Raw genomic sequence first — 18,434 nt, forward strand, 5'->3', positions numbered from 1 at the left:
CGCAAAGCTTTTACTTCATTCAGTTGTTTTAACTAGAGCAGTGTTTCTCAACTTTGAGGTCACAGCCCCCAAAATTATTAGGGAGAGAACTTTAAAAGTTTCAAAAAAACATTAACAACAATGCTAAATTGTTTTTTCCATCAGTTTTCTAGCTGACAGCTAGTAGCAGGAAGGGACAAACATTTCTAACTGCAGCCAGTAATTAAGTCAGTTTTCACCTCCCCACTTCAGGAAAACTCAGTCACCAAAATTTAACAGAGCTGAGGAGCACTTAGTGGGATGTAGGAGCACGGAGGAAAGAACGTAAATGCGGAGGAACCTAAACAGGGGCCAGATTTCCTAGATTTTTTTCAACTGAACAGAAGGACTGGAACACAGCATCTTACTCCTTGTTCTATGGCACACGAAAAGTCACAGCAATATCAACCAGCTGCAGGTATACTACTTGTTCTGCAGTGAGAGATCAGCCTGGCCTTCCGGTCATCAGCTACAAAACATTATTTAACTCTTTGGCTTGGTCCTGCACTAGCTATCTCCTACTACAGTACCACGAGACATTCTGCCTAGTACTCTCCAGTAAGGGGATAGGTAAGAAGTAACCTCCAATTAATGATCTCCACTTTTTTCCCCCCGCAGTCCCACATGGCCAGAGACACAACTCAAGCATTTTCTAGCATCCTTGCTGCAACTCAAACTAAAGCTACTGACATATTAGAAATTTATGATGATTTAGCTCTGCTAAAGCTCTTCAGGCTGAGTCTTTAAATAGGCAACAGAGAAATCCCAGTCCAAACCATAGAAGTGTCCCTCTGGATCTTCCAATGAGTTTAAAGTTCATAACCACAAACAACTAAAAAATAGCTTAGAACAGGAGCAGCCAAGATGCCAGTCACCAACCAGTAAGTAAATAAAATATGCAGTCGTAGAGAGTACAAGTGTTCTTGGAGGCATTGCCATTTACAGTAGAAAAAAGAATATTAAAAAAAAGTCACCCAGCACAAGAAAAACCATGAGAAGCCTTTTAGATCCTAAAACACTCTTGTTTCTACCAGCCAGATAGTTAACTGACACAATTTTATATTTTGATGTCAACATAATATATCATCATGTATTATAATTTTTTTCAATAAATATAGTTTTATATAATAATTTGATGAGTTAATGAAAAACATATTACAAAATAGTTCAAAAGGACTGGGACTTCCTAACAGACTTAAAGCATGCACATCGAATTTGAACAGACATGAAATGCACATAGTCACTCTGCAAATAAGGAGAATGAGCAAGACCAACTGCCAATAGGTTGAAAAGCTAATAGACCGTGTGCTGAAAACAAACATAACTTCAAAGTGTCTCAGTACGCAGCCCAGGAAACAAACTAAACAGCAGGTGTACAACTGAGAACCGACAGCTATCTTGTTATTTTTATAGGCTTGAAAATTTGAATATTAGACATCAGAAGAGTCAAGCCTAAAATACATCAAATAATCCTATTTTATGTTGTCTCATCCCTCCTGGAAGTTGAATAGTCACAATCACCTTGAGAACAGCTATTCAAGATTTTCAGAAAGTGATACTTACAGGCATACAAACACGGGATGTGATAAAAGTTGCTGCAAGGATATACGTTGACTTCTACTATGATTAGCTCATTAAGGTAACTGTCTCTTACCCATCAGAGCCACACAGGAAGATCCTAACATGCTTCCTCCTATACCCTTTCAACAACTGCTCTTATCATGAAAGCTTCAATAGGATGTTGTAAGATAAGCAGAGATTTATAAAGTGATGAATAAAAAAAAATATAGAGATCTAAAGTATTTTCAGTGAGTAATTCTACAACAAATGGTCTGAAAATACAAAGTCTGCAAACAGTCTCTGACGTCCGGTCACCTGAGTTACCACATTAAATATATATACGTAAAATTATAGATTAACTATTTTATGTACTTTACAAAAGTATTTTAAAAAGCAGCAACCTATTATTCCTTCCATACTTATAAATCTCTACTCTCCAAATAAATCAACATCCAAACTAAAAACCGTGACAGAAATCCCACCTAGACCAAAGGCAAGGATAGAAACTTGTGGAGAGGGAAGGTGTAACAGAAGATTTCTGTTCAAAATTATAGGTCTGCATATGAGAACAAGAATCTGTAAGAGGAATCATGCAGGATACAAAATTTCTGTGCAGTTCCATGTGTCTGGATCTTAAAATATACTATGGGGTGAAAAAGTGCTGATTTAGTCATCTTAATTCAATGAAGCCTTCCACTTCAAGCAGCAAAGGCAGGAAGCACTCTGCTACCAGCATTTTTTACCCTGCTATGGAAGAACTTTAAAGACAGCAGAATAACCCACATAGAACCAGACCTCTTTTCTGAACTGACCATCACAGTATTTTAATTAATCTGTGGCATGGAAATTAGAACTGAAACCCACTTCACATATACCATACAATCACAGGGCAAGAGAAAAATATTTTGTGTGCACCCAGCCTAGCAACTTACCCAAAGACATTTACTAGCCATAAGCTGGAGGTAGAAACACTGTTCTCAAAGGAACAGCTCCTATAAGTGTGACAGCATTGCAACTCTCTCTGAAGTATTATCTTTGAATTCCTTCTCTTTGAAATAAAGTAATTAAAAAACTACAATTATTTCCACAGTCTTCACCATAAAAAGAAATTCCAAATAATATACGTGCATATGCTACACACAGCCTATCATAATTTGTACCCACAGCCTTCAGACTAGTATTTCACAGATGTCTTCCAACAACAACAACAAAATCTCGTATGGAAACCTTTTAGCCTGCATAGATTTTGCAGGTAATGGTAGAAAGACTTGACTTTCGCTTTTCATTGATATACCAGAAGTCTTTGTTTCAAGCTCCAGACCTCCACCTCCAGCAAAACACACTTCAAAGCTATTACAGCACAGCTCTCCCTCCAACTGCCACCTGCTCCATCCCAAAGCAGCACACGCTGACAGTGTCTCACCCTGTGTGGACAACAGTAGAGACTGCTCAAGTCCAGCACTTGTGGTTCCCTTTAGGTTCTCAAAGATTTGTGTAGCCAACTGAATGCACTAGCTGAAGAGAAGGAGTAATGGAGGCAACAGCAACTTTAGGGGTAGAAATTAATCAGTCATGTAAAGGCATGGGAAGGAACCAAGAGCAAGCAGCAGCAAAGACATATCAGAAAACTTGGAAAACAGTGAGCCACCAGCTACACACAAAAAGAAAAGCAAATTATTTAATGCATTCTTTCTGAAAAAGGTTTGAGGCCCACTGGAACTTAGAAGAGCTCTGCTCTCAGTGATCTTATCACACATATCCTACCTGTACTCTACATCTGTGTTTCACCCTATACTCATCTATTTCATTAGTAAAAGTTGGGAATGATGCATAAGGACTGTAAAGCAAAATCAGTATTGACAGGCAAATCAATGCGGTGGGTTGTGTGCCCTGTACTCTGACTTCAGCCTTTCCCATCCTCTCAATGTCCCATCAACTAAAGTGCACTGCATACAAATCCTTCAACATTTTCCCTAAAAACACATGAAGACAAAATATAGCGGATGGGAAAAAGCATGCAGTATGACTCAGAGGTATGTTTCATCTTAAATATACCTATTTTATAATCACTTCTGTGCAAAAGCCATCTATAAAAAATTTAAATGGTTCATAAGAATGTACAATTAAAATAAATGTCATCTCTCCCAGAAGAATTTTTAAAAAAAAAGCTTTAGAAAACAAATTTGTTCTTACAGATATTCATACCAGCACAATGAAAATGTTCATTCTCCCCTCTTCCCTGCATTTTGGCATTCCATAAACCAAGGCATTTAATCTTGCAGAAACACACACTAAGAATTTCTCCTACTGCATTTTTAGAAATTGCTGTGCTCCAATAGAAATAATGAGAAAAATAGGACTGACTTTTTTTTTCTTCAAGGGAAAACACAAATGGGACTATTTACAAATAAGCCTATTAATCCTTTTTCTTTTTGCAGGACCTCCAGTAACCCTCAGCCATGTCACATTGGTGTGAAAGTTTTTGGTACGAAACTTTCAATTTCTAAAAGGTAACTTTTCATTATGCAGAGTTTTTGAAGAGCAAGTTTGAATCACTTGTATTTCCTGAATTTTTAACAACATGCACATGCAAAGAAGCTTTTTTCCAAGACCCGAGCTCTTCCTTCCACATAACAAATTGAGAGAAAAACGTGCAATTATATAGCTTTATTCTATAGAGAATACATCTGCAAGTGCAAAAGGATGACAAAAAATGTTTTTGTTCTAGCTGCATAAGAAAAGCCATCAGGCTCTCTGAAAAAGCCAAACACATTTCCTTTAGCAGCCTCAGGGACTGCAAAAATACCCTTTTTAAGAGTTGCCGTTCTCCAGCTTGGAGAAGTTTTATCATTGCATTCAACAGAACAGCAGCCCAAGTTTAGACAGACAAATGGCTTACATCCCTAAGCTTCCCAACGTAAGTAAACTCTTCCACATTCAGCTGAAAGCACCAAAATCAGGCTTATGCACCAAATCTCCCTCAAAAGGCATCAGGCCCTCAGCACTGACCTCTTCTTCTATAACTAGCCACCTTTTATCTTGGACAGTTAGTTTAACTGTCTGAAGTCAGGCAGGCTATTACCTACACCCCCTCAATGAAAGTAAGTCACAAACAGAAGAAAAAACAAAAAAGACAAAAACCAAAACACTAACAATATTCTCAACATAAGACCAAAAGCATTCAGCAGATGGTCAGAGTAACATTTTACAACAAGGTATAGATTTAATGCCTAGAAGAAGAAGAAAATAAACTGTCTTAGAGACCAGCACTGTAGTCTCTTAACACACACACAAAAAAAACCACAACCACAAAACCAAAAACCCAAAGAAAAGTAGACTAGTTCCAAACCTTTGTTCCTAAGCCCACACAGTGAATTCTGAGCTCAGAATAAAAGAGCTTGGAGCTTAACTTTTGTTCCACAGGGAAAAGATATCCTTAGATGAAGAGTTAATTATGTTTGAGAAGGTCACAGAGGCACTGACCACTGACACATACAAGAAGTTGCATCTTAAAGCACTTATGCCTTTGCTCTCTTGCCCTCAGCTCCCAGGACAGAAAGCTACATCAGCAGAAGGAAGCAGGAAATGTTATACAAACTTCACAGCACATCGAAGCACAACCAGTCAGATTTTGGAGGTCCACAGAAGACATCCAGAGCTGGTGTTCTGAACAGGATACAAACCCACTGGAGAGGATCTGTCTGCTCTCAATAATTGTTCTCCTGACATGCTCCCTTCTTTCCCTGAAATAGGAGTCAATTGCACAGGATGCTAGCAAACCAAACAGAGCCTCTACAACACATCCTGCCAACATCTTAAAGAAAACCTAAAACATGATACTTGACTGATAACATATCCCTATTTCATAGATGTGATAAGGCACCTAATGCACTTGTAGCACTGTTCTCTGTGAGAATAACCTATCCTGCTACTCAGCCAGCTCAGAACAGCAGAGGTGTTCTAACAGAGCCCCTGTGCATATGCTGTTTTATATTAACTTGAAAATAAAGCACCATTTGAGGCCCAACACCCCATTAGGTATCATTTATTAGATCTGTGTAACAAGACTTGCTGTCTTTGCAGCTTCCACCTCATCTGCTGAATGGCAACAGAAATGGGGGGAGGGGGGGCGAGGCAGGGTAAAAAAAGGCTGCTACACAAACAAAACCTGAAGAACCTCACTGTTGAGGCGGTTAAGTGTTGCCCAGTATCTCAATCACCAGCTTCCTTTCATGCTAGGCAAAGACAAGCCACATCTGTCCTTTTCACAGGAAGTCACCAGCTTACACATTCCTCATGGTCTAAGTCGATGCCTTGAGAACTGATCAACAGAGGTTTTATTCTGTCATAGTTGCTAATATAGTTACTTGGAGCTGTGCTTGGAGTATAATATGTGATGTAGTAATTACAGGGTTCCATGCCTCTGACCTCATACAAATGTGTTGAAGATAATGTTTTGTCTTGGGGTTTTCAGTTTTTTCTTTGTAAAGGAAATCCTACAGCAGCCAAGATAACAGAAAAATGTATCAGGAATTTGTTCCTAACTTCAAAAGCAGAGTCTGAAAAGAACAGGAAAAAAAAAATACTTGGGTCTACTTAAATAAGCAACATCCTCATAGAAAAACTGATGCAGCATGACCTAGATAAGTGAAGAGTGAGGTGGATCAAGAACTGGCTTAAGTGCTGTGCTCAAAGGGTTGTGATCAGCAGCACAAAGTCCAGCTGGAGGACAGTTGCTGCTGGAGTAACCCAGACATTGATACCTTGTGCCAAGACTGTTCAGCATCTTCATTAATGGGACAGAGCGCACCCTCAGCAGGTTTGCAGCTGATACAAAACTGGAAGGAGTGGTTGATGCACCAGAGGGTTGCGCTGCCAGTGAGAGGGACCTTGAGGGGCTGTAGCAATGGGCCACCAGAAGTCTCATGAAGTTAACACTGGGATGTGCAAAGCCCTGCACCTGGGAGGAATAACCCTGTGCACCAGCACAGGCTGAGGAGCAACTGGCCGGACAGCAACCCAATAGAGAAGGACTTGGGGCTCTTGGCGGATGACAGGTTGACCATAAGCCATCAGTGTGCCTTTGTGGCAAAGCAGGCCAGCAGCCTCCTGGACAGGATTAGGAAGAGCACTGCCAGCAGGTGGAGGGAGGTGATTCTTGCCCTCTGCTCATCACTGGTGAGACATATCTGGAGTATCATGTCCAGTTCTGGGCTTGCCAGTCCAAGATGGACATGGGCATACTGGAGCAAGTCCAGCAAAGGGCCCTGAAAATTATTAAGGGAGCAGAGCATCACTCACACAAGGAGAGGCTGAGAGCAGTGAATTGTTCAGCATGGAGAAAAGAAAGCGGGGGGGTGTGATATTTTATCAGTGTGTACAAATACCTAATGAGAGGGTGTAAAGATATAGCCAGATTCAAACACTGAGGTTGGAAGGGACTTCTTGATATCATTTAGTCCAAGCCCCCTGCTCAAGCACAGTCACCTAGAGCAGGTTGCCCAGGACTGTGTCCAGTCAGGTTTTACAACCTCTGTAGGCAACCAGTACTCAAGGCCAGTACTCAACAACCCTCACAGTAAGAAAGTTTTTGGTTGGTTGGTTTTTTTCCTACATTCAGACGGAATTTCATGTGTTTTAATTTGTGTCCACTGCCTCCTGTCTTGTCACTGATCAGTGCTGAGAAGAGTCTGGCTCCATCTTTTTCATTTCCCTTCTATCAGGTGTTTAATGAGAACTCCCTTGAGCCTCCTCTTCTCCAGGCTGATCAGTTCCAGCTCTCTCAGCCTTTCCTCATAGGAAAGACCATAGAATAGTTTGGGTTGGAAGGGACATTTAAAGGTCACCTAGTCCAACCCCCCTGCAATGAGCAGGGACATCTTCAACTACATCAGGTTGCTCAGAACCTTGTCCAACCTGATCTTGAATGTTTTGAGGGATGGGGCATCTACCACCTCTTTGGGCAACCTGTGCCAGTGTTTCACCACCCTCATCATAAAAAGCATCTTCCTTATATCTAGTCTAAATCTACCTTCTTCTAGTTTAAAGCCATTACTCCTTGTCCCATTGCTACAGGTCCTACTAGATGCTCCAGTGCTTTCACCATCTTCGACCGCGTTGATGGACTCACTCCAGTAAGTCCATATCTTTCTTGTACTGGGGAGCCCAGAACTGGAAACAGTACTCCAGATGCAGCCTCAGCAGTGCTGAGTAGACAAGGATGACCTTCCTTGACCTGCTGGCAACGGTCTTCCTAGTGCAGCCCAGGATACTGTTGGCCTTTTTTTGCTATGAAGGTGCACTGCTGGCTCACGGTCAGCCCCCAGTATGTACCAGTGCCTGGGGTTATTCTTCCCCAGATGCAGGACTATTCTCAGAAGCATCCAGTGACAGGACAAGAGGTAAAGGGTATAAACTAAAATAAAAGAAATTCCTTTTAAACATAAGACAACACTTTTTTAGTGCAAGAGTGGTCAAATACTGATACTGGTTGTCCACAGAGATTGTGGAGCCTCCACCCTTGGAGACAGTTCTCAGCAACCTGCTCTAGTTGACCCTACTTTGAGCACTGGCATTGGACTAGGTCCCTTCCAACCTCAACTACTGTACAATTCTAAGCTTCAGTGGATGTACAAGGAAGTGTGAGAAGATGATCTTAATTACATTCCATTACAGTAAGTGAAGTTGAAGAAATTAGCCAAAATTAAGATTGCCTGTTGTACATAATTTTTTAGTATTTGACAGAGTTCCTGAATTATAACTCCTTAGTTACTCAGTTTTGTGCATTTAATGTTAGATATAAAATTTGACATGGATTCACTGTCCTTCTCCACAACTTATAAAACAATAACCTTCTTCAGTAACTGCAGAGAAGATGTAGGTATCACCAATATTATTCCTTCAAGTACTAGTCTTTACTACTACTGTATAAGCAACATTGTGGTGATAGTTATATTTTTAAATCTCCAGTACCTAACACAGTTGACAAAAAAAATTTAAAATTTATAGTTACATTTTAATTTGCAACCCCCATACCAAATGCCATTTTCCCTGATTAGTTAAGTTAAATGAAAAACATAGTATTAAAACTCAGTATCCAATCACAAAGATTTTAAAGCACTATAATGAAATACCACTACATAGTTTGAACCTACCTTTCTGCAATAATTTGACCTCTCCATTTTCTTTCTTGATTTCATTCATTATTTTGTGCTTCTTCTTCTCTTTTTGCTTCTTTTCCCTTTCTTTAATTTTGTCTTTGATTTGAGCTGAAATGCAAATATTTTACAATTAAGTAGGAACAGAAAACTAATTGGTCGCATGCATGCTTCATATTACTCTTATGTAAGCTCTATTAAGAGGATAAAAGGAAGAGTTACAAGGAAATCCCAGTACTTATAATATGAAAAGCTAATATTTATCTGTTGCATAATCCAACATAAGCTTATTTAACTCAGGCAAGTTTTGTTTCTATTATGTTAGAACTCTATGCAACAACTCAGCACGTTAGTGTATACAGTTCACAATTTTTGCTTACTCCAGCTACCCTCTGCTCTAATTTTGCACCTGTAGTCGGCTCTTATTTCTTGAAATTCAAGTTACACACATTAGATAAGAAATGGTGATAAAAAAAAAGAGTACAGTTTGTATTTTTCTGGGTGCGCATATACACTAGAAACTTCACATAACTATCTTCACACAGTCTAACCTTAAAGGCTTTTGCAAGTAGCTTGGAATGAAGACTTAATTTGTCAGCTGCAGAATCTTTTACATTAAGTTCACAGGCTACACTAATGCATTAATAGCAGTAAGATGTAATTACAAGAAACACGTGAAATGTGCTGTATTTGCACAGCAGATACAATGCACTGGTGCCTTGCTTGCCTACAATCAGCAACAGCTTACCAGAACAGTCTCATTATTCACTTTCTTGTCAAGTCACTCCAGGTTTTTGAATCGTTGTCACACAAAAGCAGAGCCGTTAGGCATGCTTTCTACATGAAAAATACTATACCCAGAGGAATTCATAATTTCAAGCAGTAATGTTTTCAAGCTGAGTTTAGATTTACTTTTGAGGCCAAGCATTTAAAGAAGTCAGATTTTACTAGGCTCAGATGCACTGCCGCCAGCACTTCATGCCTGGTTTCTTGGCCTGAAGCCAAATACCTGCTCCAAGAGTTTACTGGGCTTTTTAACCTCCACAGGAAAAGAGGAAATCTGATTTCAAGCTTCTACAGAATGTTATGCTTCAGAATGCTTTCTCAATAATACAGCTGAGAGGCAATTCTAATGTTTTATTGGTGGTACTTGCATTATAAACCCCACGTGGAAGCAAAGAGAAATCCAATTACTTTTCCTCAAGCATTCATGTAAAATAGAAGAAGCAGGTATCTTCACTCCTAGCAAATCAGAAATATTCCTCAGCACCAAACCAAAGAAAGCCTTAAATTCTAGAAGACAATATAGAGTGTCCTATAACCAAACTATTTATGAAACATGTTAATAGTTAAACAAAAAATGCAAAGTGTTAACAGTAAACCACATAAATGAATACTCTAACAATGACTCCACAGCATTCCTATCTTTCCTTTTAGGAGTTTTCTAGTAAGACTACAGAACTTGAACCCTAGCAGTTGTTAGGATGAAGAACGTATTTTGGGAAGAGCCTAAGAAAGAAAATAAAAACCAAAAGAGATGGCAATTGAGATATGCCTGTTGTCTATCCACAGATCAAGATAAGCAGTTGGGAGATAATAGAAACTACGCTGGCACAAAAATAGTAAGGAATAAGGTACCTATGCTTAAAACTGTCTGGAAGTCTTAATTCTAAATGACTGAAGCAATCATGTCCACGAACAGCCTTCTAACAGTTCAGTGAGAAGGTATGACAAAGCAGATTCATCTGTATAGCAGACCATGGAATCCAAACAAGTTTTCCTAAGCAACACAAACCTGTACTTTCTAGGAGGATGTTAAGCAGACATGAATCTTCCTCCCCAGCCTGCTCCTCCCCCAAAAGAAACACCCAAATTGTAAATCCCCTGCAACTTAAGAAATATGAAGTAGGAAATAAATTATACAACAGGAGTTTAAGTAACACTCTGAAAGTAGACAATCACTCAGCAAGTAGGCAGGAACACTAGGCTTGATTTGTAACCTGCATTGAATGTTCAACTCAAGCCAGGATTATAATTGTCATGGGAAGACCTAGATTTTATCTCAAAATTTGCATACTTTTAAGAGGCACAGTTGACTTCTGCTATCACTTATGAATCAAAGAAAGATTGAAGAGCATATACAAGTGCTGAGCCTTGTTGAAAGAGGACAAGAGAGACTGAAAGAATCCTTTATTGCAGGCTCATGAATAGCATCACAGGCCAATGAATCTTCCAGTTTTGTGAGAAGCAACACATAAGTAAGGACAGAGAACAAGTGGAAACCTTTTAAAGAGCCTCTAGTTTATTTTCAGATCTAGAAAGCAATTAGCAGAGTCAATGGTGAGACGTTCCAGGCAAAAGAAACAATGGAAGTGTCCTGTGACCTCCTCCAGCAACAGCCACAAGCAAATCATACCTGAAGCGATTGCAAATACAATGTAAATGCAGCTGAGGAAGGTTTGAAATAAATTAAACCTTAACTATTTCCCCTTTAGAAATCACAGTACTATAACAAAACCAGCATACAGCCTCAGGCAAGTAAAGAACAGTTGAGAATCCCAATTTAAATGCACAAATTCTCAGGTTTCCTCCCTCACACAGCCCACAGAATAGATAAGCAATAGAGAGTAGAGTTCTCCTTAAAAAAAAGCATAACTAAATATTGAAATAAAGACAAAACATAATATAATTTAAAAATGTATGTCAAAATAAGAGTCATTCCGTGGATTAACACTTGGGTCTTAATTGTCAGCTCAAATGTCTTCAGTTTATGAGGAAAAATAAGTATTTTCTAGTCTGGCTGGCAAAACTCAAACACAATTGTCAAACAAAATTCTGCAGATTATTCTCCTCAGTGACATTCCATTTCACAGCTTTCAATGCGAGGCAGAGATAAAAATCAACCACATTATTTTAAGATTTAATTTAGTACAAAATCTACTGCAACTTAGCTATGCTGGCTCTGCAAAGTCAGTAAATTTAGAAGTATCCAATCGTCATTATAGTCAATAAACATTATTAAAATATGCCTATGGCACAGATATCTAACAAGGAAGGGCAAGTGCATTTCTCCAAGTACAGTCTCCATACTACCTGCTGCCGCCATATGATGCTGCCCAATAACGTTGATACAGTTCAAAACAGGCTGGAGCTCTTTGGGACTTTCCAAAACACCAGAGATCAGTATCTCTCTGAATGTCTTCTCTAATATAAGGTATCAATCCCCTCCAGCCATACATAATTTCAGTCCAAATCTCACTTTCTCAACCAAGAAACATGAAAATTCTTCACAAAAAATCTAGCTTTAAAACAAATGCCTCCAACATTAAGCACTTTACAGTCTACATGTTGTAGAATAAACAGCCAGTAAGTGAGGTTGGCAAGGGAAAACGAGACAAAACATGTTCTGTTGAACAAGTTAAGAAAACTTGGAACACTCCTGTATAACTTTTTGCAGTTTACCAGTAACAGCTACTACTGATCCAAAACCTTAGGTCTCCATTTCATTTGTACGGCAACAGCATCTCAAAGTACTAAAAGGTAGAGAGATGTTTATACTAATCTTTCCATGTTCACAGAATATTCTACAACTAGCTTTCACCAATACTACTCCTAAGAAAATTAAAAAAAAAAAAAAAAAAGAAAAAAAAAAAGGCTTGAGCTGCTGAGGGAACAGGATGAAATGAGTCCCCAGGGAAATAATGTAACCCAAACGGTCAGTGATCAGGACAAGAGAACATCAAGTACCAACAGCTATTACCTCCATATGTCGCAGCATTGCAGTTGCCACTGGAATAGTTTTAATTTTCACAATGATGAAAAACTGAAGCTTCAGAAAAGCAATTAACAAATTTAAGTTTCATATGCTAATGAGAAGATAATTTGAGTTCAAAGTAAGGTGAAGGGGTAATTCAACTCAAACAGGGAAGACAAGTTTCAATAAAAAGGTCTTCATTCTAAAAACCCAACATATATAGACGTACCAGTGACTAGAAGCTGAAGTCTGATATCCCTAGTCCGTAAATGATCATATTACAGTTCCTTTTTTTTTTGTAAACAAAGGCACAAGTTAGTCACAGGAACAACTTACCAAATAGTTGTGGTCCATTATTGGAATTTTTTCCACAAGGGTGTGGGTATTTTGTTTTGTTGTGCGTTTGTTTATTTGATGGTGGGTTTCGGTTTTGTTTTTTGGGTTTTTTTGGTTTGGGTTGGGGGGGTGGGGTGTTAAAAGACTTCTAGTCTAAATAAAAGGTTAATTAAAAAAAAAGGAATAGGTACAGCCTATATTCTGCAGGAAATCACAAAAACATTTATAGTAACCCTTTCAAAATTCATCAACATTATACAATATTTAAGTGAAGCCACCTAAGCATATTTACATTTCAATAACTGTTTTTCCATTTTAGTAGATATTAAAAAAAAAAACCCACACACTCCAGCAATATAAACTTCAGTTTTATTTAAGCTGAATTATTTGCTCTCTCCCTTTTAACAAAGTTGTTCTGGTAAGGGATAATCAAAAGATTAGTCAGGTACTGAATATGAGGATTTGTCTAACATTTCATCTGTTTGTTGGGGGGGGGGGGGGGGGGGGGGGGTTGAGTTATATTTTTTTATTATTGGATCAAAACATACAAAAAGTTTCCTCTTATGTCTGCTCTACTTTTAAGATTTGGTATTTTCTCCCTTTTCAAAATTGCTATCCTGATTCTTCTAGCAGGAGAAAAAGTCAATCATGATGCCATGAATCACATCTGAAGTGACAGAAAAGAATACTTAATAGCCATATAAGATGCAAATAAAAAAAATGCAATGAAACAAGTATCTCTGGGAAAATACCAGTTCCCCTACTACAAGAGTTCAATTAACACTTTCTGTTTTATCAGCAAATCACTCATACCAAAATCCTTAATCTTAAAATAATCCAAAACCCTAAGCAATGTACCAGCTCTCCACTTGGCCAGAACACAGCTGGATGACTGATGTCTCCGTTTCTACTTGCTGTATTGTATTGAGACAGCCAACAGCTCTCTCTCCTTAACCCAACGCTTACTACTGCTGCAATAGCTTCCTTGTGACATTCAACACCCAAAGTCGTCAGTGGTCCTCAAAACATTATCTTACTGTTCATTTGATGAATTTTAGGGACTAGCTCCAAAGAGCAGATGATATATTCACATCTCTTCACATTAATCCATATTTTCCACTGTGTTTTTAGCAACTGCATTAGAGACAATGACTAAAACACAGTAATTATTACATACAAACTTTTCATATATACATTATTGTCGCATAGTAACTCTTAGCATCTTCTCACATCATTGCTCATTGTACTACGTGCTCTTCTTGCACATACACAGAGTTCCTATTCCTTTATGTACCTCTAAATACACTAAAAGCCAAAAGTTTGAAGTAATTTGTATCCCAGGGTAAAGATGGAAGAACCCTGTATCTTTTAATGAAGTTTTCCCCCTATCAAAATGCACTTTTGCTTTATATGCTTTTGACAGAGAAATACACTGCTCAGGAAACAACTGGTCACAGACTAAACAAGGTTTGTAAATACTGCCTAAAAAAAAAAAAATTCCAAGCACAATAGGAATCAGCTATGGAAGGTCCAGTAAGAGTTAGGCTCACTCCTTAGCTTTCAAGCTCTGCTGCCTGAAGAAAAAAAAGTCTCTATTATTATAGAGTTATTTTTTTACTCTATTAAATAAGCCAATGCCATGTGTCAACTTTTTAAAATACAAAGTTCTGTAGGAATAAGTATCCCTGTTTGGAAGAAATACAACACCCAAGGAATGAAGAGATTTCTAGATGTCTCATTCAAGTTCACAATATGAGTGTCACCACGAAGTCCATATTCTTTGGTTTTAATGTCATAGAAACAGTACACCCATGAATGAAATGCAGCAACAGCAGTATATTTAAAAAAGTGCTATATACAGACAGGAAGAATTCCATTATGAAGAACTGTTCCACCTCACCTTCCTAAATGGCATCTGAAGAATGTTTTGACTTTACAGTGAATCCACATGATTAACTGACTTAATTCAGAGTGATATGTATACTTCCTCCTCAAATCCATGTGCTTCTACTTTTTCTGGATGTTGGGTTAAGCACATAAATAAAAGAAATGGAGTATGTACTTTATTTATAAGGTAAACAGCCATTTACAACTAAAGGCTATAGAAAAAGTTTTCTGTTTCCTAACTAGGTAGATACCATCTCATAACAATTGCAGTTATTTCTTAAGTAGTAAACAAAGGAACACAAGATTCATAGACCACACCATTCAGACTTCAGAAATTTACCAGATCTTTGCCTCTATTGCAAGCTTTCTACAGACAAAAAGGTAAATTGAATGCATAGAGAACGAGTCAAGCGGGAAATGCTCTGTAGCGGATTATGTGCAACGTGGTCACTATCAGATTGTGAAATTCACACCTAGAAGCTGATGCAGGAGCTCGAGCAAGTCTGTTTCAGCACTGAAAGAAGCAAGCTTTACAACCTTGTCAGATGCCAAAAGTTGCAGCTGCTTTGCATCAGTTTTCCAGATGGTAACCCACATTAGTAGTCAGTCATAGATTATGTTCAAAGTATTCTGCCTCTCTCTTCTCCCTTTGATTTAAGGGCTGTCAGTGCACATCAGGCAAAATATTTACAAACTACTGCTAACGGACACCATCAAGATGGTTAACACCAACAGTATTGTAACTGAAGGGAAGGGGGAGGAGGAGGGGAGTACAACAACATCAGTCACTGTTTCTTCCATTGGCACTCTCCTCCTTTTATACAAATACCCATAAAAATAAAACCTCAAGAAGCCATGTTTATCTGGTTATGCAGATATATGAAGTACGTTTAACACCACTATGTTAACGGTTTTGACACCTGCACTTTTATCGTCATACAAGGTACACCGAGAGCACGCTTCCTGACTTAATGAACATGAAAAAACCCATACAGTTTTTCTGAGACACCCCAAAAAAAAAATCATTACAGCTTTCTCATTCCAATAACCAGGAATATTTGGCTGGCATTCCTTTCAGTAATTAAAGTTTAAAATCTAAGATATGACTAAAGACATCCCCTTACCAGGCGAGAACTTTTCCTCAAGCCCTCCAGTGAATGGGAAGGAAGATAGACCCCTTTCAGAATCAAAACACTTCCAAGAAATTTAAATCTAATCTTTGCAATTCCTCTAATCTTTGCACTTCTAAAGGAGAGCTTCTATGTGCAGAACTGAATGAGTCAAGTTTAAGCTCAAGCACTGGGGAGTTGCATCAGAAATCAGTAGCAGAGAACACAACAGCTGCAAACAAGGCCTCTACAAGAGGTTTCAGATCTGGTGTTTCAGCTTACTGATCTTGTTTTAACTAAAAAAAAATTATTTATTATTCTACAACCAGAATAAGTTTCTGCTGCGTGAATTACACACAGAGCTGGATTCTGGGGTACAGGAGGGGCTTTGTTTATTCTCCAGCTTAGAAAATGAAAGATTTTATTCTGTCTAGCAAAGCTTCATGGTTATCGCATAGAAATGAAAAGGGGACAGGGTCCCTCAGGAGAAAGACACACTCCTCCAAATTCATCTCAACACTGGATGCTTATGTTAATGTCACTATCAGCTCTCAAACCTAAACTGCAAACAAATCTCAAACACCCAAAGAAATTTGAGAAGTCCCTCTTCCTCTTATATACCACACTTAAAACTCTAAACACTTTCTAGACATTGCTGATTACAGTGGGGTATCTAAAAAGAAATATATTAAAGAATTCAGAAGAGAGTGATCAAGAGGCCCCACAAGCATGAAAATGACTGCTGAATTTAAGGTGTTTGGCAGGGAGGAGGGGGAAGTGAGTCAAGCCACACAGTACAAAAAAAAGTAAAGGAAATAGAAGTAAAGAGAAGAAGGAAATGTTTACCGGAAGAAAAAAGACAACCCAACTCACAAGATGCATGGTGCCAGCTCTAAAGAAGGGGAAAAGAAGAAGATCCAAAACTTTCTCCAACCTACTTTGGTAAGTCAGACTACGAAATGAGCATCCCTCCAGATGCAAACTGAACTTAACAAGCCTGAAAAGTGCAATTCCTTGAAAGCGTAAAACCCAGAAGTGTCACGCAGCCCAAAGCAACCAAGTTATCAGAAGAATCACTGGTAAATGCCCACCTGAAATCTAATCTAATCTATCCTTCAAAGAAGCAGGAGAAAGAAAGGAAAAAAGAAAAAAAAAAGACTAGAAGTAAAAAAAAGGCGCTACAGTACCATGTTCAGTTTTCTTGCTCATACAGGGAAACCCCATCTGCAAGTTAGAAATACCAGTCTCATTTTGTAATTGCTTGCACACTAAGGTAATCTTATCAGCAAATGGATCATTGAAGAAAAAAAAAATAGACGGAAAGGGAAGTTGTACACAGAAATGGGAACAAAAATGGAAAAGATGGTTCATGCATCTGGATCACATCTTACAGCAAGTCTATTGACCAAAACAAAAAACTCTGGGCAAGCATGTCTGATGAAGTGGGGAGTGGCTGACCTGAGCTTTGCACTGTTAAGGAAACAATTTCAACTATGAACTGCTAGAGCAGAGTATCAGTTAAATGACTAACTGAATCAGCATAATCATAAACTGGAACAGCAATCATTTCTGTCAGACTCACACCATGTTTTAAAACAAAAATAGTTACACAACTTCTAATTCCACTATCAGAATATACTTGGCAAGTGAAATCTAAGCTTATTTTAAACAGCCTAAACCTCGCATCCGCAGGATAAATCACGCATATGGCAAAATGGCCTTCCAGGTTCTCTGCAAGCTAGATCATCATCTCAGAACGGTTCACTCAACTCCATTCATTTAACTGAAACACAAGCTATAAGGCCTGGTTATGACTCTGCAAGTTAAAGGTCTTTCCAATGAATTAAAAGACCAGAGAAATCTGTAAATGAAGACTTGTTCAAGGAAGAAAATACAAAAGTTTTAAAGAGCTTTAAACACATCATCCATCTTGGCTATAACCAAGCTTAACGTATTCCTATCACTTAGGAAAGAAAGGTGCCTCAAAACTAGGCCCTCTTACCTTGTAATCACTATTGCAAGCAAAGGACAAACATCAGCTCCTATAATCAGCTTTTTTGAATGGTAGGTGAAAAAACTTCTCACAATTTCCTCCTCAGTGTCAATATCGCTTATCATCATCACAGTAATTAAACTAGAATTAGGAAAATGCTATTGGTACTACTCAAAGTCCTATGATGACAGTTTTCCAAGTCCAGATCTCACATTCATTCACTCCGCATCACTGCACGCCCTGATTCCCTGTATTATCTTGTCTACACCACTGTTACAGTAGTCACTTTTAGCTCAGATGGAATCCAATACATCGCATTAGTAGCAAGGCTTGTTAAAGCCTTAGGCCACAAGCTGTGAACTTTCACCCAGATGTGCTGACCATATACTGAACTTTTACTTGGCTACATGAAGGAAGGCCCCAAAACCAGTGCAAACCAGAAAGATAAGGAAGCTACAGTCATCATCAGCAGCTGCAACTTCAGAGATAAGAAAAGAAACAGCCCACCTAGAGACAAATGAAAGGACCCAATGAAGAACAGGAAGACCCCAGACCCTAACATTACCATTGGTCCGAACTGTCACATGAGGGGAGGGGAACTTAGATTGTAAGGGTATAAT

At 38.6% G+C, this 18,434-nt stretch overlaps 1 protein-coding gene across 3 annotated transcripts in view; it reads right to left on the minus strand.

Moving 5' to 3' along the window:
* Positions 1-18,434, minus strand: part of RSBN1L (round spermatid basic protein 1 like) — a 52,907-nt gene that overhangs the window by 30,073 nt on the left and 4,400 nt on the right. For 2 of the 3 annotated variants that reach the window (XM_075490876.1, XM_075490866.1), the window contains exon 2: positions 8,733-8,846. The exons of the other annotated variant lie outside the window; for it this stretch is intronic. In XM_075490876.1, coding sequence (XP_075346991.1) covers positions 8,733-8,846 — 114 coding nt within the window. The remainder of the gene's footprint in view (positions 1-8,732; positions 8,847-18,434) is intronic. 3 annotated transcript variants of the gene reach the window in all.

This window comes from Mycteria americana, chromosome 1 (genome assembly GCF_035582795.1).
Source record: "Mycteria americana isolate JAX WOST 10 ecotype Jacksonville Zoo and Gardens chromosome 1, USCA_MyAme_1.0, whole genome shotgun sequence".
Taxonomy (NCBI): domain Eukaryota; kingdom Metazoa; phylum Chordata; class Aves; order Ciconiiformes; family Ciconiidae; genus Mycteria; species Mycteria americana.